Source organism: Thermobia domestica, chromosome 3 (genome assembly GCF_964235325.1).
Source record: "Thermobia domestica chromosome 3, izTheDome1.hap1.1, whole genome shotgun sequence".
In the NCBI taxonomy this organism is placed as follows: Eukaryota; Metazoa; Arthropoda; class Insecta; order Zygentoma; family Lepismatidae; genus Thermobia; species Thermobia domestica.
In genome coordinates, this window is record NC_137456.1 from 144,890,289 (window position 1) to 144,914,433 (window position 24,145).

The following is a 24,145-nucleotide window of genomic DNA, read 5'->3' on the forward strand; positions in this document are numbered from 1 at the left end:
ACTAATTTAAATTTATGCAGTGATTATTTGGAGAGATTGAGAATAGATTCGTTTGATGACAATTATTAACGACAACCCAGTGGAAAAGAATAAAGAACGCATTCCTCACCCATCAATACAAAATGCAGATATTTGCTTTTGTTCTGATTCATAAAAAGTTTGGAACTCATCGGAACATTCTCTTTACACTGTTTGCCAAGTTTGTAGGAATATGGAAATATTCTTGCATTGAATAGAATGATTGGCAAATGCCACACGTCATTCGCAGTTATCTCCTCCATCTACCTCAAACTAATTATATGCGTTTAGGCTTACATCAAACTCACTATAAACATAATTTAATGTTTTCATTAGATATTACCTAGATTGAAAGAATTTCTTTGCTATTATACTTGTCTCTTGTGGTTTGGAAATGAGATGTATCTCTTAAAGACTGAATTTATTAGGAAGAGAAATTCACGTTTTATTTACAAATGTCTGTTTCTGTATTTTACGACAATTCCGTTAATAGCTGTAGATATGAAATAACATAGGCTTATTCAATACGTACATTTCAACAACCAGTATTTATAATATGGTAGATATATATAATTTACTTAGATTTTGAAAACTTGTAATGAATTATTTTAAAACGAAATAAAATTACTAAATATATACTTTGAATAATTTTACATGAAGTTCATTAATAATACGTACAAATGAAAGTGTGGAAGTGAAAGAAAAATATTTTCACCACTTACGCCAATTACAAAAGTGAAAGTTAATTAACGTCAAGGAAATAAAGTGTTAAAATATTAAAGTCTTTCAGAGTTATACCTGATATATTACACTGTGCTACAATGGTTTTCTTTTTTGAAAGTTATTCACTGATTGTAGTTGTATTTCATGCCCTGATCTTGAAGCCATAAGTCGTTCGTTTGTATCAGCCTCCATTTTCCCAAAATTTGGTGAAAAGAGATTTTTAATAATAAATTTTCCCTTCTCAAGTTGGCAACACTACTTCCTGTGTAGTTGCAACACTATGTTAAAGTCTGTATTTGTGGAATTGTTGCTCATTGTTTAGACTTTCTTATTTGTGATTTTGCTGCTGGTGAAAGGACTGGAAAGCTCTTATTTTTGACAGCTTAACCTGAGGGACAAATATAAAAGTGTGTTGCTGGGTATAATTCTTAGGTTCTTTTTCTAAAATGCACTTGGGTGAGTTGTGTACAGTGAGTCCTGTCGAGAAATTGCTTGAATAACTCTACCAGATTCTGTTACACATGTGGAGAGTGACTGTTAAATTCAATGTTACATAGTTAACACCGCTTGTGAATAATGCTTATGAATTGTAGTTCAAGTGCAAAGTCGGGGATCAGGATAAAAAATGGTCTCTACATGTGCTTGTTCACTGTCAATGGTGTCACATGGTGTGAAAGACCGCACGACAGACTGTTATTTTTTTTAACAAATATAACTGCAACAACCTCAAAAACTCATAAGTCAATATTATACCCCAATTTACATTCCGCTGTTTGACCTCTTCCACAGCAAAGAGTTAACCGTGCCTGTTCCATCGAGGAAGTGGTCGTTGGATGATTCTGATGAATGTGCTATTCTGTAGATCGTGATCCGAAATTGAAGAAGAGAAAGATCCTGTCTATAATGAAAAATAGTCGGAGCCTCAATTAATATCTCAAAGTAAGTTAAATGATGTTGTTAGGGACTTGTCCAAGTTTCATTCTGAACTATTAGCTTCGAGGCTGCAAGAGTGGAAACTTATAGAGAAGAACACAAAAGTAACTACGCGAATGTGATCTAGTTAAGTTTTTCGACTTTCACGAAGGTTTGTAATTTTGCGAACTCATGTCTGCATTGAGCCTTCAATATGACGTGAATGATTGGCAGTTGTTCATTGATTCTTCCAAATTCAGTATAAAAGCCGTGTAATTACACAATGGAAATATCCACCCTGCCATTCCGGTTGTTTATGCTGTAGGTATGAAAGAATCATGCGGAAATATGAATCTTTTACTTGAAAAATTTGAGTACGTTTAACACCCATGGCACATTTGTGGTGATTTTAAAGTTCTTGCCCTGCTTTTGGTGATGCAAAATAAAACGAAATGAAATCTTTGAGTTTTACGTCCCACGATTATGCCGGTTAGGCTAAAGGAGACAGTGATGATGAGTGATGAATGAAATGGTGTAATGAAGAAAGTGGAAAGAAACGGGAGAACCCCGAGAAAACACACGCACACAGTGTTTGATCACAACAAAGTTAACTTGGCGGGGGCTGGGATCGAAACCGTTTTCGTGATGTAATCGCAGTACACGAAGTAGTGTTGTTTCATGTGCGAATGGGACAGTAGGGCAAAAGATCAACCCTACAACGCAAAACAATGAACACAATGACCCACAAGGAAGTTTTTGACTCTCAGACAGAAAGGTGATAGTTACAAACCTCTTATGAGCAGAATGTGTACTTACCGCTATTACACATAAACTTAAATTAATGAAGATTTTTTTCAAGGCTCTAGATAAGGAGGGAGGTTGCTTCTTTTACCTGAATGCACTATTTCACCGTATCACAGACGCGAAACTTCAGGAAGGGACATTCGTTGACCAAAAATAAGAAAAGTGATTAAAGATCCAAAATTTGACGAAATCTTGACTGAAAACGAGAGAAAAGCGTGGGTTGCGCTGAAGAATATGGCAAATTCGTTTCAGGGAAACATAAAATTTGAATAATATGCTCAAATTGTTGAAGAACTGACACTGAGTTTTCAAGAAATGGGTTGCATCATGTCTTAAAAACTTCGTTTCCTCCATAGTCACTTGAACTTCTTTCCCGAGAAATTAGGCGCAGTATCAGATGCACACTGTGAAAGATTTTATCAAACAATTCGTATGTTGGAAGAAAGAAATGTGAGAGGGTCTCTATGCTAGCTGACTATTGTTGGACCGTGCAAATCGTACCTGAAGGTGCGTACAAAAGGAAACACCGATAAGAACGTTTATAACTTTGTGAAGCAAGATAGTTTTCTTATTTTGCTTTATTAGCAGAGAACATGAAAGTGTTTACAAGAGGTAACGCCGATAAGAACATTTTGTGGAGCAGTATAGTATTATTATTTTATTTCAGTTTTGTATGTTGTATTTCTCTAGTTTTGTTTCAATACATATTTTAGTTGCATTTTAAGTTACTGCTCATATTTGCATTTAGGTCTTCGACTCATTATAATGCAACTATGAAGTTTGTAGATGAACCTACTTCCCCAGTTGTCCATCAAACAAACAAAAAGCATTCTCAGATACATAGAAGCATTAAGATCTTTGACAAGAAAAAAAACCCTCTGAAAAGTAGACAATTTTGTCGCAAAATCATTCAAATTGTAGAAACAATTGCATAAGACCAATTTTTCTAAATGGAAATCCAGGGAACAAATGCTCCCTTGAGACACTCATGGTCAAGCATTAGTAGGAATTTGTATCTGCAAGGTGTCCTATAAATTTCATGCGGGTCGTAAATAATTTAGACGGTCTTTACGTGTTCTGTAACGTTTAACCTAGCACATTAATCACATTATATATGAAAATTTCAATCGGTTATTCTCAGAATTGAAGGCTGATACGGAAATTCAAGTTACTTCACTGTAATCAGTGTAAAAAGTTTTATAGGAGTCAGTCATTCATTTTCAGGAAAGATCAACAAGTTAAAATAGTTCTTTCACAGTGATTATTTCCCGATTTACTCTCAAATATAATTTCGGATGATGTAAAACAAGAAAACACATAATTTTTGTCAATCAACGCTGATTAGAAGTAATCACATATAGCATCATGACACTTCTCGGAGAAAGTGATAAATTTTTCTATTCAGTTAGAAAAACAGCGTGGAAGTTTTTAAACCTATTAACTTGTTTTCTTTAAGTATTTGTATTGATACATTTTCCAAACTAATGTAAGTACAGTACCGAAGTAGACAACGGTTCATAAAGCTGGGATCGAGAATCAGTTGTGGAACTACCACTCTATTCTAACTCAAAGAGATTTGTGACTCTTGTTTTTGCTACATACTTCTTTGAGTGGTAACTTCTTGTTTACTAATGATGAGAGCGCTTTTGTGTAATATTGAGGCATACAAATTATTTCTAAGTGATGGTTTGAGCAGACAACTGAGAGTTCTAATGCAACTCCAGTAATCTACGAAAAATAACCATAATTTTTATTGGATAGTGTAACATAAGTTTTTGTAAGGTAGTTTCCTGCACCTAACCCATGTTATATCTGCTGGAATTGCATGCATATTCAATTCGTCATCATATTGTAGAATACGGTGTATCAGTGTAACCATTTTGTTCATAAAAGTCACAGAACACACTTCATTTGGTTTTGCTTAGGGTGTTTACCAAGTTGATGTTTAGGCAACCGATCCATATTTTTCTATTTTTTCTATTGTTTTCAGATGACTTTGAATCCCTTAGGAGAAACTTTCATCTTTGCACCAGGCTTGGAGAGTTTGACGCGTATATCTTCACACTTCCTCCTTCGAAATATCGTATGTCATTCTCCTTTGTGACCGTCCTCCATAATTATTTCCAAAACTGATATTGTCGCTATTCAACTTGTTCAGTAAATGTTGAACTGCTCACATACTCTTCGTTTACAAGTCCACGCTACTAAAAGTACTACGGTTTCGAGTTTTCGTTTCCAATCATAGAACACAGGCGACGTATCACGGCTTAAGATGGTATTTGTCACTGTCTCTTAGAATATAGGCTCAGAATTCATGCTCAGGAATTTTATAGCCTTTTTCCAATATACTCTGTTGGGTGTACCTATAATTCGTTCAGTTTGATTGGCGGCATGTGCATATACTCAACGGTGTTTAGTTTCTAGGTTTCAAGAAAACAATATTTCAGAACAATAACCTTATATTAATGTTCTATTAATATTTTTGAAAAATCGGAAAGACGTGTAACAAAGGAGCAGTTGATATATGATGACAGTCAAAGCATATATCACGGATATTAAATGTATCTTATATACTAGATAAATATAGGATACTCCTGTGAAGGCTGCTGTGAAGGTGAGTAGTCATATTCAATACATTATATTTCATTTATGTGTTGTAGTTAATCATATTCAATACATTACATTTCGTTTTATGTGTTGTACTTAATCATATTCAATACATTACATTTCATTTTATGTGTTCACTTTACGGGCCGGTTTTACGTGCTGCACCCTGTACTACCGTCTCATATAGCCTAGCTGCTGAACGGAACGTTAAACTCAAACTCAACTCAACTCAAATAGGTACTATTTTAGCTGTTATCTTGAAGAGTTACATTCCGTTCCAGATGTCCGAAGAAAATGTCACGTAACAGTACACATTTGCATAGTCTAAAACTAAACAGAATTCAAGTGTAGAAAAGAATTGAGTTGCTTGTTGTAGTATACACTCTTCGTTCAGAAACATACTGTAGACCCATATATATATATATATATATATATATATATATATATATATATATATATATATATATATATATATATTATTGATAGTTTCAGTTACAAAGATGTCTTGAAAAACGAATACAAATTGAAATTACCATTTTTGTCAACACATATTTGAAATTGGAAGTTCTTAAAAAGAGTGTAAGATAATATCTAGAAATATCTTTTAGAATTTATTCTTTCCAATAAGAGTAGTATATGGAAATAGGTTGATTTAAAAATCGGAAGCTAATACATTTTCTCAAGTAGATTTCCAATTATTAGCTAAGCGCAATGGATGTTTTCTTATTACAGAGAACTAGCTTCACGGACCTCTTAATTTGCATATCTGCCTTAGTATGCTTTAACCATTTCTTGAAGACACGAGGCCATTGTTTTTGAATAGAACATGCTATGGATGAATAATGAAACTACGTGCGAACAATGATTATATTAGAGACAAATTCGGCATTGTAAAAGTAACTATAAATGATCTTGTTTCTTCGGTTCACCCACAAATGAAATGTTAGTTTTGATAGCGTTATTCAATCCATCCAACATTACGAAAATTACAACATTAATATTTTCCATTCAGTTATAGAAAACATATTCAAAAACTAATATAAATAGTTGAATATAAATCAGCGATTTTAAAATTCCCTAACACAATATAATTCATACTTATTAAAATGGTTTCAAACCGTATATATTTTGAACGTTTGTATAATTGTACAAACCGTTTCTACACATATGACTCAAAATTATATTCATAAGGAATTTGAACTTCGAAAAAATGTTCCTTTTGATATTTTTCTGTGAATTATGAATATCTTCATCTAATGATATTGAATATAATTTTTATGTTCCAAAATCTTATGTCTGTGAATTTTATGTACATTTTCTTCTAATAATGATTACCATATAATGATTGTTTTAGAATATAGTCATCAACAGTAACTTCCATGTAAAGACGATATTAAATGCTACGAGGGAATGACTTGTAGTTTCAATAATGTGTATCAGTAAGAAGAACAAGAACATTAAATACTATGAAAATTATTTAAAACTCTTAAAATAGTAAGTAGTACGAACTGTCATAAATTTATCTATTTATAATATATTACTGTGTTAGAGAAAACACATAAAAAATATGATGGTATATATATATATATATATATATATATATATATATATATACTTACTACATATTTCCTCGTTTTCATCAGTTCCATCCGCACAGTTAACAATTCCGTCGCACCATATATGAGTACTTAAACACTGTCCTGTATTACACCGGCGGGTATAAGGCGGACAGGAACGTTGACCTTATGAAAACATAAATTATTGTTGGACATTTTAATAAAAGTTTACAAGCATTATGACACATGAACCAAGCTAATGAACTTATGAATAATGGTGTACCTATTTAACAATATAAAACAATGTGCTAGATTCATAACGTTTGAATAAAAATATCTTGAAGCTAACGCAACAAGGAAATCTAAGATCGCATATCTTTAAGAAGGTAAATAGTTACCAATAGTGAAACTTATGAAACCAAACCATTTCCTGTTCTGATTAATAAATAATTCTTTAAATATTGATACACATCGGATTGTTATTCTGATTAATATGACACATTCTGATGAAACTGTGTCTCAAATGTTCCTGAAAATAGACTCACGATAATAGAAAATTTTGACAAACATTTCCATTTGAACACTAAAGTACTATATTAGAAACATAATAAACGAATGTGTGTGTGTGCATGCCATTGAAAATGATGTGTGGATATAATGTGATATTTAAGTTATAGTATCAATAGATCGTAATTTAAAACTACTATTCAATACCTCCAATTAATAATACCCTTACCAATTAATAATACTTCATTACAGTTTTATTGGTTTCAAGGCCAGAAAGAAAGATAAACGGTTAGGTATTAAAATTAGATAGCAACCCGGAATTGAAGTTCAACATGGTCAATGGTCATGAAACAGTATTTATACATACAAGCACATTTTAACATTGCGTAATAAATTTCACCGACTATAGTATCAACGTACACACTATCCCACAAAGGAATAACGCATCCTTTTTTTACGTTTTGAGGCTCTAAAAACGACATAAAGTAGCTTTTCTGTCATTGGAGTTGTGCGTGTTGTCTAACCAAACACTTAAAAAAACTTTAAATCAGTTCGGCAGGGTAAGTGGTTGTCCAAAAAATAAAAAAAATCAGTAAGGTCGGTGCAACTAATGGCACCTTTTCCGCACTAGCCGTCATCGAATTTACAACAAAAGTGAACAACACTCCTCCTTAGTGTGCAATCCAAAATGTCATGGTGGCTTAGGTAAATAGTATCACTTTTAATTTTGCTTAATTCCAAAAAGTTCAAATTAACACCCAGGGTGGTAGGGTAGTCAGTAAACATATCGAGGGCGACAGATATTATTGTTGAATCGTAAGTTTTCATCGTAGCTAGTTTAGTTGATAGCATTTGTAATTGCCATTTAAGACCAAATTCTGTCCATGCGTTGGCAATACCCATTAGCTTTTTTTTAGGAGAAATAGGAGGGGCTGGCATAAATATACCTATATTAGTGTCGAATCCATAATTTTAGGAGTCGCTTAGATAAAGTAGGGATACGCAGGGTCATGCAGAAGGCGTACGATCTCAAGCATATCTACTAAGGAGAGTCGAAGGTAGTAACATATACAATGAACCAAATCATTGACAGTATTATAGAGTCCATATTTTCGGGATCAAAGATATAGATGGCAACACTTCTGATGCCATTCATGTCCAAGTTAAATTCATTAGTATACATGAATTGGGGAGAATAGCAACAAAAATAATCCAAAAAGACTGACATTAGTATCGAATCTATAGTTTTCGGAGTCCCTAAGTTGATTGTCGACAGTCACTTAAGTCTCAAGGTTTAACTCCTATTAGTCTCCTTGGTTGGTGGAACGGGGTTGACACATAAAAGGAATCAGAAACCACGACATTAATGTGGAGGAAAACGCATGAAGAATAAAATGTCTTAAATGACTGAGTTAGCTGTCGAATTTATAATTGGGGTGCGCCAAGCTATTTCATTACAATCGTAATAACATTTAATGCCACATGTAGTCATGAACGAGCATATCAGATGGATTTTAATTTACAAGGATAGCATTGAAGGCGTTCCTCCCACAGCTGTATGTTATGGGTATTAATGTATATTTCAGTGTTACACCGTAATATCTGAAGCAACTTTTACCGAACGTATTAGATATATTACTTTCCATCTAAAAAAAAGTATTGTGATAGTAAGATAATACAAGGAATGGAAGTTGCGAGAAGTGACCTGTAGAAATGTGAAACGACTAATCCTATTTTGCTATCCAAAGTTTTCGAGGTCATTCAGATAAATAGTGATGTTCCCAATGGCATTTAACACCAAATTGATCCCCATCTTTCTAGAATGAGGTGATGGTATAACTGAAAATTAAAATGTAAAACCTTAGTGAAATATTTGTCGAATTCGTAGTTTTCGGGGTCGGGAAATAATTTATATTAACTTTGGAAAGTAGTTTATACACACCCTAAGATGGATTTTTAAAATCATATCGATGTCTCACAATGGAAAGAATCTTTCATTTCAGTTAGTATATGTATCACGCTATACTTCGCAATCAAGAATCAAGTGTATGGTTTATGTTTCGTCTTTTAAATGAAATAAGATATATAAAAATTGTACTAAGTGTAGGAAAAAGAGTAACATTCATTGAAGTACATAATAATATAGTTCTTCGAAAGTAGAGTATACAAATAGTGAGGTTATGCTTTCCAGAGCCCTGCACAGGCCGGGCGTGCCCCGTTCGGCCTGGAATGTGCCCGGCCCAGTCCTGCCCCTTTCAAGTAATATCAAACTGGAGCGGCCCTGACCGGGATGGACACAAATGCTATAGGGCCGAACCGGGCACATGTATTTCCGGGCCGGCTCGGCCCGGACACTCTAAAAGACGAATCGCAAACTAATATTGTAAGATTTTTCTTTTTTTTAATGTCCTCCACTATCCCTGCCTTTGCCGTGTTTGCACGGTCTTACTGTCAGCCTATGTAAATCGTAATGCGTTTGGAAAACTGACTCTTTATTTAAGACTGCAAAGTACTGTAATACTACTGCTATTACTATTTCTTTCTCTACTACCACTACTTCTACTATTACTACTACGACCACTGCTAATATTACTACAACTGCTACGACTTCGCGTCAGAGTTGACATGTGTGGTGGTACCGAATTTACCTTCTAAGTACAGAAAAAACGTAGAAATTCTAGTTATTATGGCCCGTCTGCGTGGAATCTGAACCGATGCTTGATCTACGAGGGACAACGGTGGATCAGTAGGAAAAGCACTCCCATATGGTGCTAGATGTCGTCGGAGCAATTCCTGCTTGTTCTATGTGAGCTTTGTTGTGGACAAACACCGTGGGAGTTTCTCGGGTGGTCCCGCTTCCTCCCACTGTTTTCATTCCACCAATTCATCCCTTCATCATCCATACGGCCTGAGCCGTAGTTACCTCAAGAACGTATGATAAAGTCAAGTACTTGACCTACTAAGTAGAATTTGGTAAGCTACCATAGGACCAGGGAGGCCAAAACAGTGAACTGGCGTGCTCATAAGATCAATGCAATTTGTAGTAATGTTCAGTTAGCAAGGCAAATACCAAATCGTGTTACATGTTCCTGTATTCTTTATAGTATGATACTTAAAAAAAGTATGATACTACAAACCTAACAAAATATAACTATCAAATAAATCACCAAGACGCCAGGATCTATTAGGTATTCCTGGAACGGTGGCTCAGTGGTTGAGCGTTCACCTCTGGTGGATAGGGTCCCTGTTTCGATCCCACCTCTCGCCAAGTAAACTTTGTGGTGGACAAACACGGCGCGCGGTGTTTCTCGGCATTCTCCCGTTTCCTCCCATTCTATTCATTCCACCATTTCATTTATTTCTCATCCTCACCGTCTCTTCTAGCTTAGCCGCCATAACTGTGGGACGTAAAACTCAAAGATTTCATTTTCATTGTTTTGTTTTCGTATTACTAGTAATAGCAGTGTTGGTATAGTAATTCGCTGTCGTATTAGTATAGTAATGTGTAGTAGCAGTAGTGGTAGTAATAATAGTAGTAGCTGTGAAGCAATAGTGGAATTAGCACTAGCATTCGTAATCGTAATTGCAATAGTAGTATTAGCAGTAGTAGCAGTGGAAGCAATAGTGGAATTAGCACTAGCATTCGTAATCGTAATAGTAATAGTAGTATTAGCAGTAGTAGTTGTAGCATTAGTATCACATACATGGTAGCAGTTTTACATATCTTCTCTGTTACTCGTAATGCACTAATGAGTGTAGTCTAAGACTTTTACGGCCATGAGCTGTATTATTTTATAATACACATGGCTGGACAGAACAAGTACAGATAAAAAATAGACAGACAGAATAGGGATATAGGAAACAAACCTTGGGGAACCTTTCACAGAATTTTCACATTCGAGAAGGACAAATAGACATTGCAATATTATGACGACACATTTCTCATTTTCCATTCCATATTGAAGGATTGACTTGACTTATCAACTTGGTGGTTCTTAGCCCGGTTACGCCGGGACCATTTGTTCCCGGCCCGTTTAGAGCCCCACTCGTTTGTGCCCGGGAAGTTTAGGGTCAGTCCCGTTTGTGCCCGGCCCGGTTAGAGCAGGTAACGTTCTCTGTCCGGCTTGAGATTCATGTTGGGCTGGGCCGGGCCGTGTAGGGTTTAGTCGAACCGGCCACAGAATACAGATTCATCCGAGCCGAGCCCGGCCGTCTTCGGGCCTGGGTTTTCAGGGCTTTGATGCTTTCTTTATCGCCTACCTTTCCTTACTAAAAGAATAATTCCAGTAGGAGTAAATACAGCGAAAATATTAAATGACTCGCCCATAGTAGAGTGAAAAAGACAAAGCAGCAAACAACATTTGTTACGGATTTGAATTACATTGTCTTTGAAATTCCGTTTTATTTCGTCAGAATCAACTTTGAATGAGCGTTGATGTTAGCTCATTGCTAAGCAGAAGGCTTCTAATTTTAACGGTGTGAGTTCGATCCCATTTGGTTCGATATCCTAGTATTTTATGATATATTCATCTATGCCTAAATCATTACATTAAACCATTATATTAAAACTCATAAGTAGTACAAATTTAAACAATCATTTAAACATATAAGTACTTATTATGTTTAAAATATAACATCTGAAATGTGGTGGTTGTTGAAAGTACGTCGATATGTTATATGTGAATTAGACTACTACACTGTTTATTATGTACCTAGGAAGAATCATAATTATAATAGTTCAACCTGATACTATGTGCGTGGTATTTAAGTTACTTCTAAAGTTGTGTATTATTACAAATGCACTTTATTTCTCTAATTCAGAGGTTCCCAACCTTGTTTATTGGCGTCCACTTTGTAAACCTCGCATACTTTTGTTTCCTATTTCTCACCCTTTCATACTTTAGGTCATACGTACTTTTATCCTGATTTATGTGATTTGCAATACAGCATTGAATTTTCAAATCTTCCATAATAACAACAATATCCTATTCTCACGACTTCATGTTTGTTTGCATCACTATATTATTATTGTTATTATTGTTATTGTTATTATTATTATTATTATTATTATTATTATTATTATTATTATTATTATTATTATTATTATTATTTGCGAATCCAAAACTGTATATCTGGCTTTCAAGACGCGGGTTTGGTTCCCGGCAGGAGATTATGTGGTTTGAATTATATGTTAATCAGTAAGTTCACGTATCATATAGCTTGCTGCTGAACAGGATGTTAAACTCAAATTAACTCAACTCAAATAAAATCTGAATCTGAGGTCGCACAATAAGGAAGAAAGAGGCCACACATGGATTAGATTAAAATAGACAATGGGTGAGGAATGTGAAATACACAAGTTTTACGAATTGGTGCCAAGTAAACAAGGTTAGAAAGCTAAGCGTTAGACGAATAAAGTGAATTCATAACAATACACAAATATAGCAGTGAATTAAACACCAGACGCAAAGTATCACATTTAACTACTATAATTCTCTATTTATGAGCGTAAATTCGATTATATGAAGAGAATATTGAAAAGTAATTTGCACATGACAAACAGCTGCAGACAAATACACAACACATACTTATGTATTGCCATTACATGTTTTATTTAATTTATATTTAACGTTCATCTATAATATACTAACGTTATGCCAACACCAACCACATCTCAGATGTTCATGTTAAACGTAATTAAATCGTGAAATGATTACATAAATACATATGCTAATGATGTAATGTAATTATTTTCTATAAATTTTGTGCCTTGAAAAAATAGAATATCATATAATTTTTGACAAACAGGAATCGAACACCCGACCTTATGAAATGGACACCAACGGTTTACCACTGATCTGACATGACTATTCTAATCGAAATCCTTCTATAGAAATATGAATAGATTTCCAAGACAATGAAATTCATATTCATTCATCACTGTTTTTGTTCCACTGTGTCTTTTATTTCACTGTGCATATTAGAATTATACGTGATGTTTTTCCTTTCCATCTTTTACATGCCTAAATGTTCTTTTAGGGATGGAAATCGAAATGTTAAAACGAGCATGTGAATACATCGGTTCGAAATACTGTATTATTAAGTATTTTAATCAATGTTATTTTTGCACATTTAATTCCATTTCAACATATCTTATTATATTTAAAGGAAGAAAGAACACATATTGACAAATTTTATCGATTGCTATTGTTGGGTTGGAGGATCGAACCAGCATCTTTGGTATACGTTTTTTCGAAGATATCCGAAGTGGGACTTAGAAAGTTTTTGCCTCAAAGCAGTAATAAAGAATATGTTCATTCGTTATGAAACAATGTGCACATTTTGTAGCATATTTCTGTGTACTTTTGCTCTTTACATGGTAATTTCTCACTACCAAGATAACTACTGTTTTACTACAATACCATACTGTTTCCATCAAATGTAATTCCTAGAAAATATGAGAAGGTTGTATTCGAACTTCGAAATTGTATTTAAAAACAATCTTGAACGATTAGTATTTCAATGGTGTGGGTCAAGCAATTTTTATTCAGACTTCGAAGCGGTGCTATTTATTTGATAGTAGAAAGATGATTTATAAAGACAACACTCATATTGTGGTGGTAAAGCAAAGAAAATGTGTGGATGCAAGCGCCAGTTTTAAGTTTGAGGGTTAAAGTGATAAATTTATATAAAAAGAATGTTAAAGTTATAAATTTTGATGATGAAGAAGAAAAGTAATAAATTTACAACGGAACACTTCTTCACACCAAAGTACAAATATTAAAAAAAAATACTGCCATGTCATGGTGTGTACGTCGAAATAGGAGACAAATAAAGGAAACAAAAGAAAGAAATAACACACAGTAATGATAAGGTAATTGACCGAGAAATGCATTCACATTACAACACGACAGGTATGTGGACAACTTTACTGTGAGTAATTGTGTGATTATGTTCTCAGTGTTGGCTCTACGCAGGAATACAGTATCAACAAATGAGGACTGAATATATTACGTCGATAGCTGAATACTAGCTTAGTTCAATACTGGCTTTGCGACACGTAGGAAAATGTTGGGTAATGTTTAGCCAAATCCATAAATTGCTGTTAATATTATGATAATCCTATTTTTGCTGTATGCCAAACAGCAGATACATTCGAGGGATCTCGCTTCTGCGTGTACTACTTGAGCAATGGAAATTCATATGCGTTAGTGAAAGTTCTGTTTAACACAATGTGCTACCAAGAACTGTAGAACAAAATAGTGACACACTAAAAATTTGACAGAGTTGTGTGCCATTTGGTACATACCTGTAATTTAGGCTGTTTCATATTGCAAGCCATCTAAATAATGAAACTTCTATAAGGGAATCCGAAAGTCAATCTCATCCTTCAGATAAATCTGAGTGCCATACTTCAGCGCAAGAGATCATCACCACCTTATACCAGAATGGGCAAGCCTCCTTTTAGGAACGGGATGTATTTCCTGACATTCATGGTCATGTAACATATTCCCATCAAGAAATATATATGTTATATAATTGGCTCAGACCTTAATCTGTACAGTTCTTCAGCATATACTATTGATGTTCTTGAAGTACTATACCAGCAGTATGTTGGAGAATTTCTCAGGAATATATCAAAGGCTTTTTGTTTGCATTTTACTAAGTATAAAAGCTTTAATTGCAGCACTTGGAATCTCTGATTATTTCTTCGTCAATGATAGATATGATGCTCAGTTCTGAAATTTTAATTAATCCATTGGTATAGTCACCTAAAGAATCCGTTATATATTTTTTTTACCACCAACTCATGAAACAATATTGATAAAACGTTTTAAAGCACGGAATTATACGAATTTATTATTAAAACGGAAGATTCAAGGCGTTCCGCAGTTATGTAAGGTAACTATATGCAGATTGTGCGTATCTACTTAACCTGTAAACCTAAAGACAAGTACTGGAAACAGGACTTTTATGTCTGGTAGGAAGATTCAATATTATTAATTAATTGTACTATTAATTCATTACACCAAATATAAATGAACTTTGCGCAAATCATCTCCATTTCCTAATATAAAATTTTACTTGTTACGCTTGCAAAAATATAATATGCAATAAAAGTGTCCACACTTCATTAACTATGTTACTATTTTTATAATATCAAAGTATTAACTCGCAATTCACAAAATAAGAGGATGTAAGCTTCGGTAACCAAGTGACTTTATTTCTTTCCGAATTATTAAAATATGTTCGTACGTTTAATTTAATGTGGCAATCCGTCTCAGTGCAACAACTTTAATAAAACAGAACATGTAATGTATCTGTTGTTTTGACAATGAATAATAAGTTGAAAGAAAAGACTCACTATTATAGCTTAAAATGCAAGTTCGAAGTATATCATAAAATAATATAATGTTTAAATATGAGAAAAATATAACACTAAATATAACTAAATTACTTCTAAAGCATACCACACAAATTTACATCTTCATCGGTTCCATCTCCACAATCGTCGACCAAATTACATACTTGATTATCGAAAATACATTGACTATTATTGCAGAAGAATTTATAATTGCGTATGCAATTATAATAGGCTGTAAAAAGAAAGAATAAAATTAAATAAGTGCCTTGAAACAAGTTAATCATTTTATTTACATTCGTAAAATAAATAATAACATAAAAGATTTAGAAACATATATCTCAGAAGTTGATACATGAAAGAACTCTTTCTATTGTTAAGGTATTCTAATTTTAATTTGTTATATGTTATTTGAACACGTCTACAAAATACACTTTTCAATGTTCAAAGTCCCATTAACTTAGCCCAAATCTTTAAGGAACGAAATATTACAACTCATTTATCAGAATCTTTTAATAAAACAAGATAGTTGTGCATATAATGTAGTATTACTTAAATTTAACTCAGAATGATTGTGAAGAATGAATGTTTACACTCATGCATTAAGATTTTTTGCACTCTTGTAAGTGTCTGTGTTAGATGGAATGAAACTCAATGATTAGAAAGAGATCATAAATGTAATGGTAAATGTGCTTGAATTAGGTAAACGTGACGACGGCATTATACTTAGAAAATCTTTCTTTTAAGAGTGATTTTCATCTTTGTGATTCTTACAATTACTTCGTTCTTGGATGTCTACTCAAATCCCACTGCCTTTTCTTGAGTTTGTGTTAGCACTTTTTGATACTAGTGAATTACCCGTGATGTCACATTCGTCAACAGCTACAAGTGGTCTAGAGGAGAAGCAAGAAGAAAGTGGACTATTATTTACAGAAGAAAACATAACCACGTCTTAGTGTCCAGAACCAACAGCAGCCCAGACATATAACATTATGACCCTGTTTGATATATTACACTGCAGCATTCATAAATGGCATATACCAACGCCAATGCATCTAATGACTGTCCGTGCAGTACATGAGAAGGGCAGCTGATTATGTGCTTGAACAAACCGGATGTGTCTCTCTCTATCAGTTATAGGGAAATATTGAAAGCACGAAGAAACCTTGCTCGGTACACAATCAACACATGTTCAGAAGGCCCAGCAACTGCCAATCACTTTGTAACCACTAGCTTCATGACTGCAGCATAAGATAATATTGATAAGGAAGTAATGACACTGTCATTCACGATACAGTCATGGTTTTGTTTCAAGAGGTCCCTTCTGCGCCAATATCGCCAAGGAAACCAAAATTATCAGACAGTAACATTAGGAGATCATCCAAATGTCTACCAGACCCTCTTCTTAGTCAACATATAACTCCGTTAAGGAAATCAAGAAAGGACTTGTTTTTGTTTTTGAGATAACTTCAAGGCATGTCAAACATTGTGTAATATTAACGTAGATCAACTTAAATAAGAATAATTTATTATTAATCAGCTGCAAGTAATAAATGCATTGGAGAACAAGGATGCTACCGTAATCTGGGGTCGTCAAATGCTATCTTGTCCAATCTCGAAGTCCCATTGAAGCAAGTAGGATTTTAACCATACTACCATATTCTGTTACCAAGTATGACAGTGTTTACTCCGCGATGAAGCACTTACAAGCCCTTACCAGTAAATTGTAACGAGGTGGTTTATCACATTCCTGTAGAAATTTAGTTAGGAACAAAACAATTTCCCGACATCATTTTCATGATGGATTCGTTTCAAATGACAATGGTACTTCTTGCCTGAATGGGTAAACATATTGCTGGGAGTGGATTTGGAAGTCCATTAATTGAGATATCCGTATATTATCCACGAACAATAGAGAGTGTACTACAAAGAATGAACTACGTGCGATCACAAACAGCGATGCTCTTGTTTCCCAGGTAATGCACATAATTATGTGGACAACGTATCGTAATTCAGAAGACGCAACTCATTGCCATTATTTTCTTCTTAACCCGTTAAGGACCTAGCATGCATATATATATATATATATTTTAAAGTTAGGAATTCCTTTCAAATTCCTTTCGTATTAACAATAAGGATTTCTAGTTTGACAGAATTTATAAGAACCAATATGAAGTGGGGGCATGAGGGGCCCGTCCTCAAGCATCACTAGAACAAAATTAAGTTTATCATTAATACACGAAAGAGCACTTTAAACGGGTAAAATATATTTTCGCGTTGAGATGAAACGTCACTTTATTTTCGGTGAACATATATTATTTTAATCTCTTTGACTCTTCTTTGAGCATATTAAATATATTTTTAAAAAAACTAAAAACGCAGTTTATTTTATGAAATCGGAACTTAAGTAGACTGTCCTCATTTGAGGACACTGGCATCAAACGGGTTAACATCGTTAACGTAATCGAAACAGGAAAATGCATGGCCTTATAAAGCATTCACTTTACCAAATTTGTGTGTGAGCACCCTCTACACGGCATGATTGGATCCGAAAGATTTCGGATAAAATTCTGTAGACGAGAGAGAACTCTTACATGATTCAAACATAAATATGATACGTGATGATTTGTCAATAACGCATAGTTGTGAGAAATGAAAAACAAAATGTCGATGATAGAAATCATGAACCTCCTGTGTATCCTACTGCAAGTGTGACTCTTGCTGTGAAAATAAGTACCTTTCCAGATTTGCATCTATCGGCTCAAATGGAATATGAATAGCAATGTCTGCAAAACTGTGTATATTTTGTAATAGAGGCGTAATACGTGTAAGATTTCTAGGCTGAGGTGAGTGTCACACAATGTATCACAAACTGTAATATTACTTTTTCTTCGTGATTTTGTTATTATTTTCTCTCTGGAACTTATTATTTGGTATTATATTTATATAATTCCTTTGGGTAGGTTCTTTAAGTGTCTGTACAATTTCATTTTGCGTCTGTACAATTTCTTTTGCGTTATAAATTTAATATGGCGTAAGATTACTATTATATTGGTCAGTATAATTATTATTAACTTCATTTGTTAATTCATTTAAATTACATTAAAAGTCAGAAATTGTGATATTTATTTACCAATTTTCAATAACTGTTAAATATCACAGAGTGCCACATTTTCCCAGTGTACAACTCAATTTGCGTTGTAAATACACATAATAAAAGAAATATTTAAAAGAGAATAAATACTTATTTTCATCTTTAAAGTAATTTTATTACAGTACAACATATACCCTTTAACCGCGTAATTTATGAAAATCATGTTAGAAAAGCGTTCCTAAACAAAATAATGTAAAGGTAAAAAACAAAGTTCTCTCGGTTTTTCACTCACCACATTCGAACATCAATGTGTCACCTAAGACATATCTGGAAGATCAAAAATCGTCCCCACCAGCATCAAAGACCTTCTGGCAACGATCTGAAATGCCATTCGTTCCATCGCAGTAGAACGTGGCACCAAGTGAAGCGAAAAATATATCAACTGTATTTCGCACCCCTACTAGGCATTTGAACTGGCGTCCTCTAAGATGATTGTCCAAGACATGGAACAGGCTACATTGTCCGGGGTGCATGGCATATGCAATAGTTCCATCCAAGGCGTAGAAGGGTGTTCCGATTCATCCTAGCCATGGGGGTTAGTGTTTTCCTGTGACATGAAGAGCCCTTTGCGATTGAGAAGTGCTGTAACCAGAGTTTTTAGTTTTTTTAAACATGGCTCAGCTTCTGGTAGTACACAGTTGTATTGATACTCTGAGAAGCTGTTAGCAGTTCTTAATGCACAATACCGCGATCGGTCCACCAAAGACACAAAAGAACTTTCTTCTGATGCAGTGCTGGTTTCAGCTGTTTTGGATCCGGTTCATAGGATGCTAACCAATGATGACGGGGACCTGGAGCACCGTCTATTACCCTTTTCTCATTACATAGCAATACCATGTGAAGGAATGGCTCTTTCCTCAGATGAGACAGTAAAGTAACGGATGTGTCCGCTCGCGTTGCTTCCTAGTTCGGAGTCAAATCATGTGGGACCAATCTACCCAAGTTGTAGTGCTTCCCAAGTTGATGGATGTGCTACCAAATCATTTCTGCACTCACACTGAATTGTAGTCAGCGTCCCTCACATGTCTCTCTATTGTTCACCTTAATTGGCGTCTAAAGATAAGCTCATTTTGTACCTATTTTGGTCTTCGGCACGTGTGCGTCTTCGAGTGTTTCTTCACAGTACTTAAACTTATCAAACCTACCGCTACACATCCACGTACTCACGACACCCTTACCAAAGATCGGGCTTATTTTTTGCCCCGCTTCAGGAGCGTTTGACTCCAGTTTGAACTCGTAGAGCTCACACGCCCTTATGACACTCTGTGAAGTTCCCATGTTAATTCTGTCCTTACGGGAGTTCACAGTCTAACTGACCTGGCACAACCGGATAGTGTGTTAGATATACCCACGCCAACTACTGACCTTCGCCTTATCTCCATTCGCATTCAATTCAGGTGTCAGGACCAATTGAACACATACCTCCATAAAAAGCGACAGAATTTTCTTTGTTACCTTTATACTAGTTATTTTAAATCTATATCTATATCGTTCTGTCTACCTATATATATATGTCATTAATTTAGAAACATTTTTTACCAGGTGAATGCAAAAATGTTTTGGTTAACTATAGCTGAGGAAGACTGATAGTTGCTCGATAATTTATATTGTGAAGGAACGAGATGGTTTAATGGCATTTATGATAAAACATTCTTAAACTGTACAATAAATTTAATCATCGATCAATACTTTAGAAACATTGTGATATTGTGTACGTTTGAGATATAGAAATATGTGTATTATTTTATTAATCATTCCTTCAACTTCGTATATTATGGAATAAGACATAGATGTTTTTCCGAATAGCCGTATTTCATTCATTGTGTGATGAAATTTCCTTACCTATCAACTAAAGTGACTGTTGTTGTTACGTCAAGTATTGTCTGTCTGCACTGATGTCTAATAAATTATTATTATTATTTTTTAGAAAAGAGAGAATAGGGAATTATTTCGGAGAAGGAAAGTCTTCCCAGTACTCACCACATAATATTTCTTCTTCATCACTATCATCTGCACAATCCGTCATTTGATTGCATACATGATATTCTCCAATGCATTGTCCAGAGTTGCAACGAAACTCCCAAGAGTCGCATACACGATTGCCTAGTGAGACCAAATAGTCATTAAGAAATTCAAAGTAAATGATCTTACATAACAGTACTAAAAGTTGGGTATAATTCATACTTATATATCAGTATAAAGAATACATTGCAATCTGTATAGAATAAACACGAACGATGTGATTCACGAAATTGCACTCATACTGTAATACGAATGCCCGTATTTTGATATCTACAATTGAAAGGTGAAGCACTACCAAAATAAATTAACAGAGAACACCAGGTATTAAGAAGGTACTTCAGGGAGATGACCGTGTATAATTTGATATATAGGTAGCAATGACATGCCAAATAAAATAAATTAACTTTCAAATTGTAAAGTGGTAATAATGTGTACCTTAATTCCAGGAAGTAATTATAAGTTCGATTGAGATTTGTATAAAATGAGAATACAGTCATTTATCTTTTTCTATTTCTTTGTAAATAAAACAACATTTCAAAACAGAAATTAAATGCAAAGATTGATAGTTTTCAAAAGTATTTACTTCAATTGATTAAATGCTTTACAATCCTTCAATAAATTTCTCACTTACTAATTTTCAATATCTATCCATTGCCCCACACTGATGTGACACAGCTAAAATTGGATAATAGTAATTTTCCACTATTATGTCCACGCTCACCACTAAAAGAGCTCAATTATGATATGTTACAAATGAAATTGAAACGTTTAATTTTACTTACTATTTTATGCTGTGTACGCTAAAGAAGAGGTTGATAATGTGAATGAAGGAAATGCTGGAATGAAGATAGTGGAATGATAAATACAACCCCAAGAAAACGTAAACTTACGATGTTTCTCTACCACAAAGCCCTATTGCGAGATTGGATCGGATCACAGAAATGAACACTCCACCACTTAGCAGTCACTGCCCTAACACGTCATTCAATATCAAATTGTAGGTGGGGATGTCTAAAAATGTTGGATGAGCATTAACGTAGCGTCTTGGATGAGCATTAACGTAACGTAGCGTAGCGTCTGACATTCAGCAAACCTCAAATTAGGACGGATTCCGGTGATGTAAAAAGATGAAAGCACAATGGAATCCGCAAAACTATATCTAGTTACTTTGCTCTGTTTTATAGTTTGAAACTTTATACATATTCTATTCATCATATAGAGTTCTAAGTTTGTGTTTAGTATGTTGAATATACTGCCGGAACACATTTTGATGCAATTATTAAATTTATCAGCCTTGAAGCATTCTACGTACTAACCTAATTCAGAGACAAAAAATTTCCAAAAATATTTTCGATTATATTATGAAGACAGAAGTGTATTTAAAAATATTAATCAGACAACGACCACAGGATTTACTAAATGCAGCATCTTTACAGGGTATTATAGTACTTTTTAATTGTTCCCTGCAAACCACGAGTACTCTTCGATGTATATTTTTGGTGTAGTCGCAAATTAAACATTATTACTAAAAATAAAAATAAATAATCAAATAAAAAAAATGATTCCAATTTCACGTTAAAAACTATACTTAACAATGTAAAAGACGTACAGGTTAAACAAATAACATATCAAATGATTTTGTAAGTAAACTATTTTGGTGATCGTTATAGTTTTCACATAAATATAAAACAATCTTGATGATAAGTTATTAAAATATATATAATAAGATTTTCCTCTATTAATTTCAATATCAATATTAGGAATTTTAACTAATATGTTTCTAAACTATAAATAATAACATATGCTCTAAAATTCTTAAGTAGACACTTTTTCTTTAGAAGAGAGTAATCAGTAGGATCCGTAAAATAGAAATTCTTATTCCAGTAATTTCTTTCTAACTTGCAAAACGATGGTAATCTTTCAAATTATGTTAATTCGATATTTAAACGTACCTGTAACTTGGTGCCCAACTTGCAACATGGGTGCAGGAACATGGGTTTAGAAGTATATACAGGGAATAATAAATACATGGAAGTTCCGAGTGGTAGTATTTCGGATGCAAAGTATCAAGTAAAACGTGCAAACTCTATAATATCTATCATTAGTACTAACAAACCAAAATCAGAAATTTAAATCTCGACTCAAAGCAGGAGATTTGTGTTATTGTTCAAATCAAAATCATTAGTTATCACGAATTGTGTAGAGAAATGTAACGATTAAGATGTATATAACGATAATAATACCCATTGTGTTACATGATTGCGAAACATGATAATTTACTCTGATGGAAAAGACGTAGACTGCAAGTATTTAAGAATAACATTTTGAAACTAATATTCTGATCCAAGAGGAATGCGAAAACTTCGTACCGAAGAACTGGATAATTTATAAGGTTTAGCAAACATTGTTACCCTTCTCCAGTCTAGTAAGTTAACAGGTCATATAGCCAGAATGGCAGAACGTATGAACACTTTCAAAGTTTTAACAGAACATTCAATTAAAAAAAAACGTGAAATAGGAATTTGCTTTAAATTCCGGTGTGCTATACTGCAAGATTTCTTTTTTAAAGTTAACTTTAACAAACGTCTTATAATTCACAAGTAATTCGGCTGACTGTTCCTGTAATAAAAATTCAGATATTGCATCAACCGACGCAAGCGATTTCTTGCATGTCAGTTTAAAGTACTGGGGCAACAACCCTTCGATCATAAAATTGATCTGCTGCTGTAGAGGCATGGCTTTATCGAAACCAAGTAAGAGATCTAGCTTGTCATAGATATATGTCATGATGGGTTCTCTGATCTTTTGATCTAATGGTGTGTTTTGTCACTTCCTTTACCACGAAGCCACCAAATAATGTAACCATACGTCTCTTAATATCTATATACGACAAATTCACAAATTCCTCTCTCCTAGCTAATGCTAAATTCAACCCTAGGGCCCCATCTCATAATAGGTAGGGAAGCAAATGGCGCTTCTTAAGTGCATTAAAGTCATAAATGACGCAGTATGATTCAAAATATTCAAACAATATCTTCCCTCTACTTACGATGAAAAAAATGTGGCACACACAATAGAACCCAGTGACGTAAGTCTAGCTTGTGACATGATACCTGAATCCACCATTTTCTCAAAATATTTCTAAAACTAATGTGTCAAAAAGTACACACACAAAAATACACTGTAAATCGAGAGGGTGTAAGGAGGGCGGTAAAAGAAATAAAATTTCAACAAATTCTAACAGTGGGCGGAATACAAATTAATGCAAAAATTAATCCTAATTATGTTCAGCTCGATGAGATGAATCACGATAAAGGAAAAAAACACATCTCCGCCATGAATAACCACACATGATTAAGGGTTATAAATAAGGCATAAGCCTCACAGCTTTCTACCATGTGCAGTCCCCCCTTGTCAGTTCAATAGCTCAGATAACGTGTTAACACATCCTATATTTTGGAATGTCAGAACTAACAAGTT

General features: G+C 34.1%; 1 protein-coding gene across 3 annotated transcripts in view; it reads right to left on the bottom strand.

The window, feature by feature from the left end:
• LOC145681530 (uncharacterized) overlaps positions 1-24,145 on the bottom strand; it is a 196,087-nt gene that overhangs the window by 16,529 nt on the left and 155,413 nt on the right. For all 3 annotated transcript variants that reach the window (XM_081753173.1, XM_081753174.1, XM_081753175.1), the window contains exons 12-14: positions 20,624-20,746; positions 15,599-15,724; positions 6,684-6,806 (exon numbers count right to left, since the gene is read on the bottom strand). In XM_081753173.1, the coding sequence (XP_081609299.1) occupies positions 6,684-6,806; positions 15,599-15,724; positions 20,624-20,746 (372 nt within the window). The remainder of the gene's footprint in view (positions 1-6,683; positions 6,807-15,598; positions 15,725-20,623; positions 20,747-24,145) is intronic.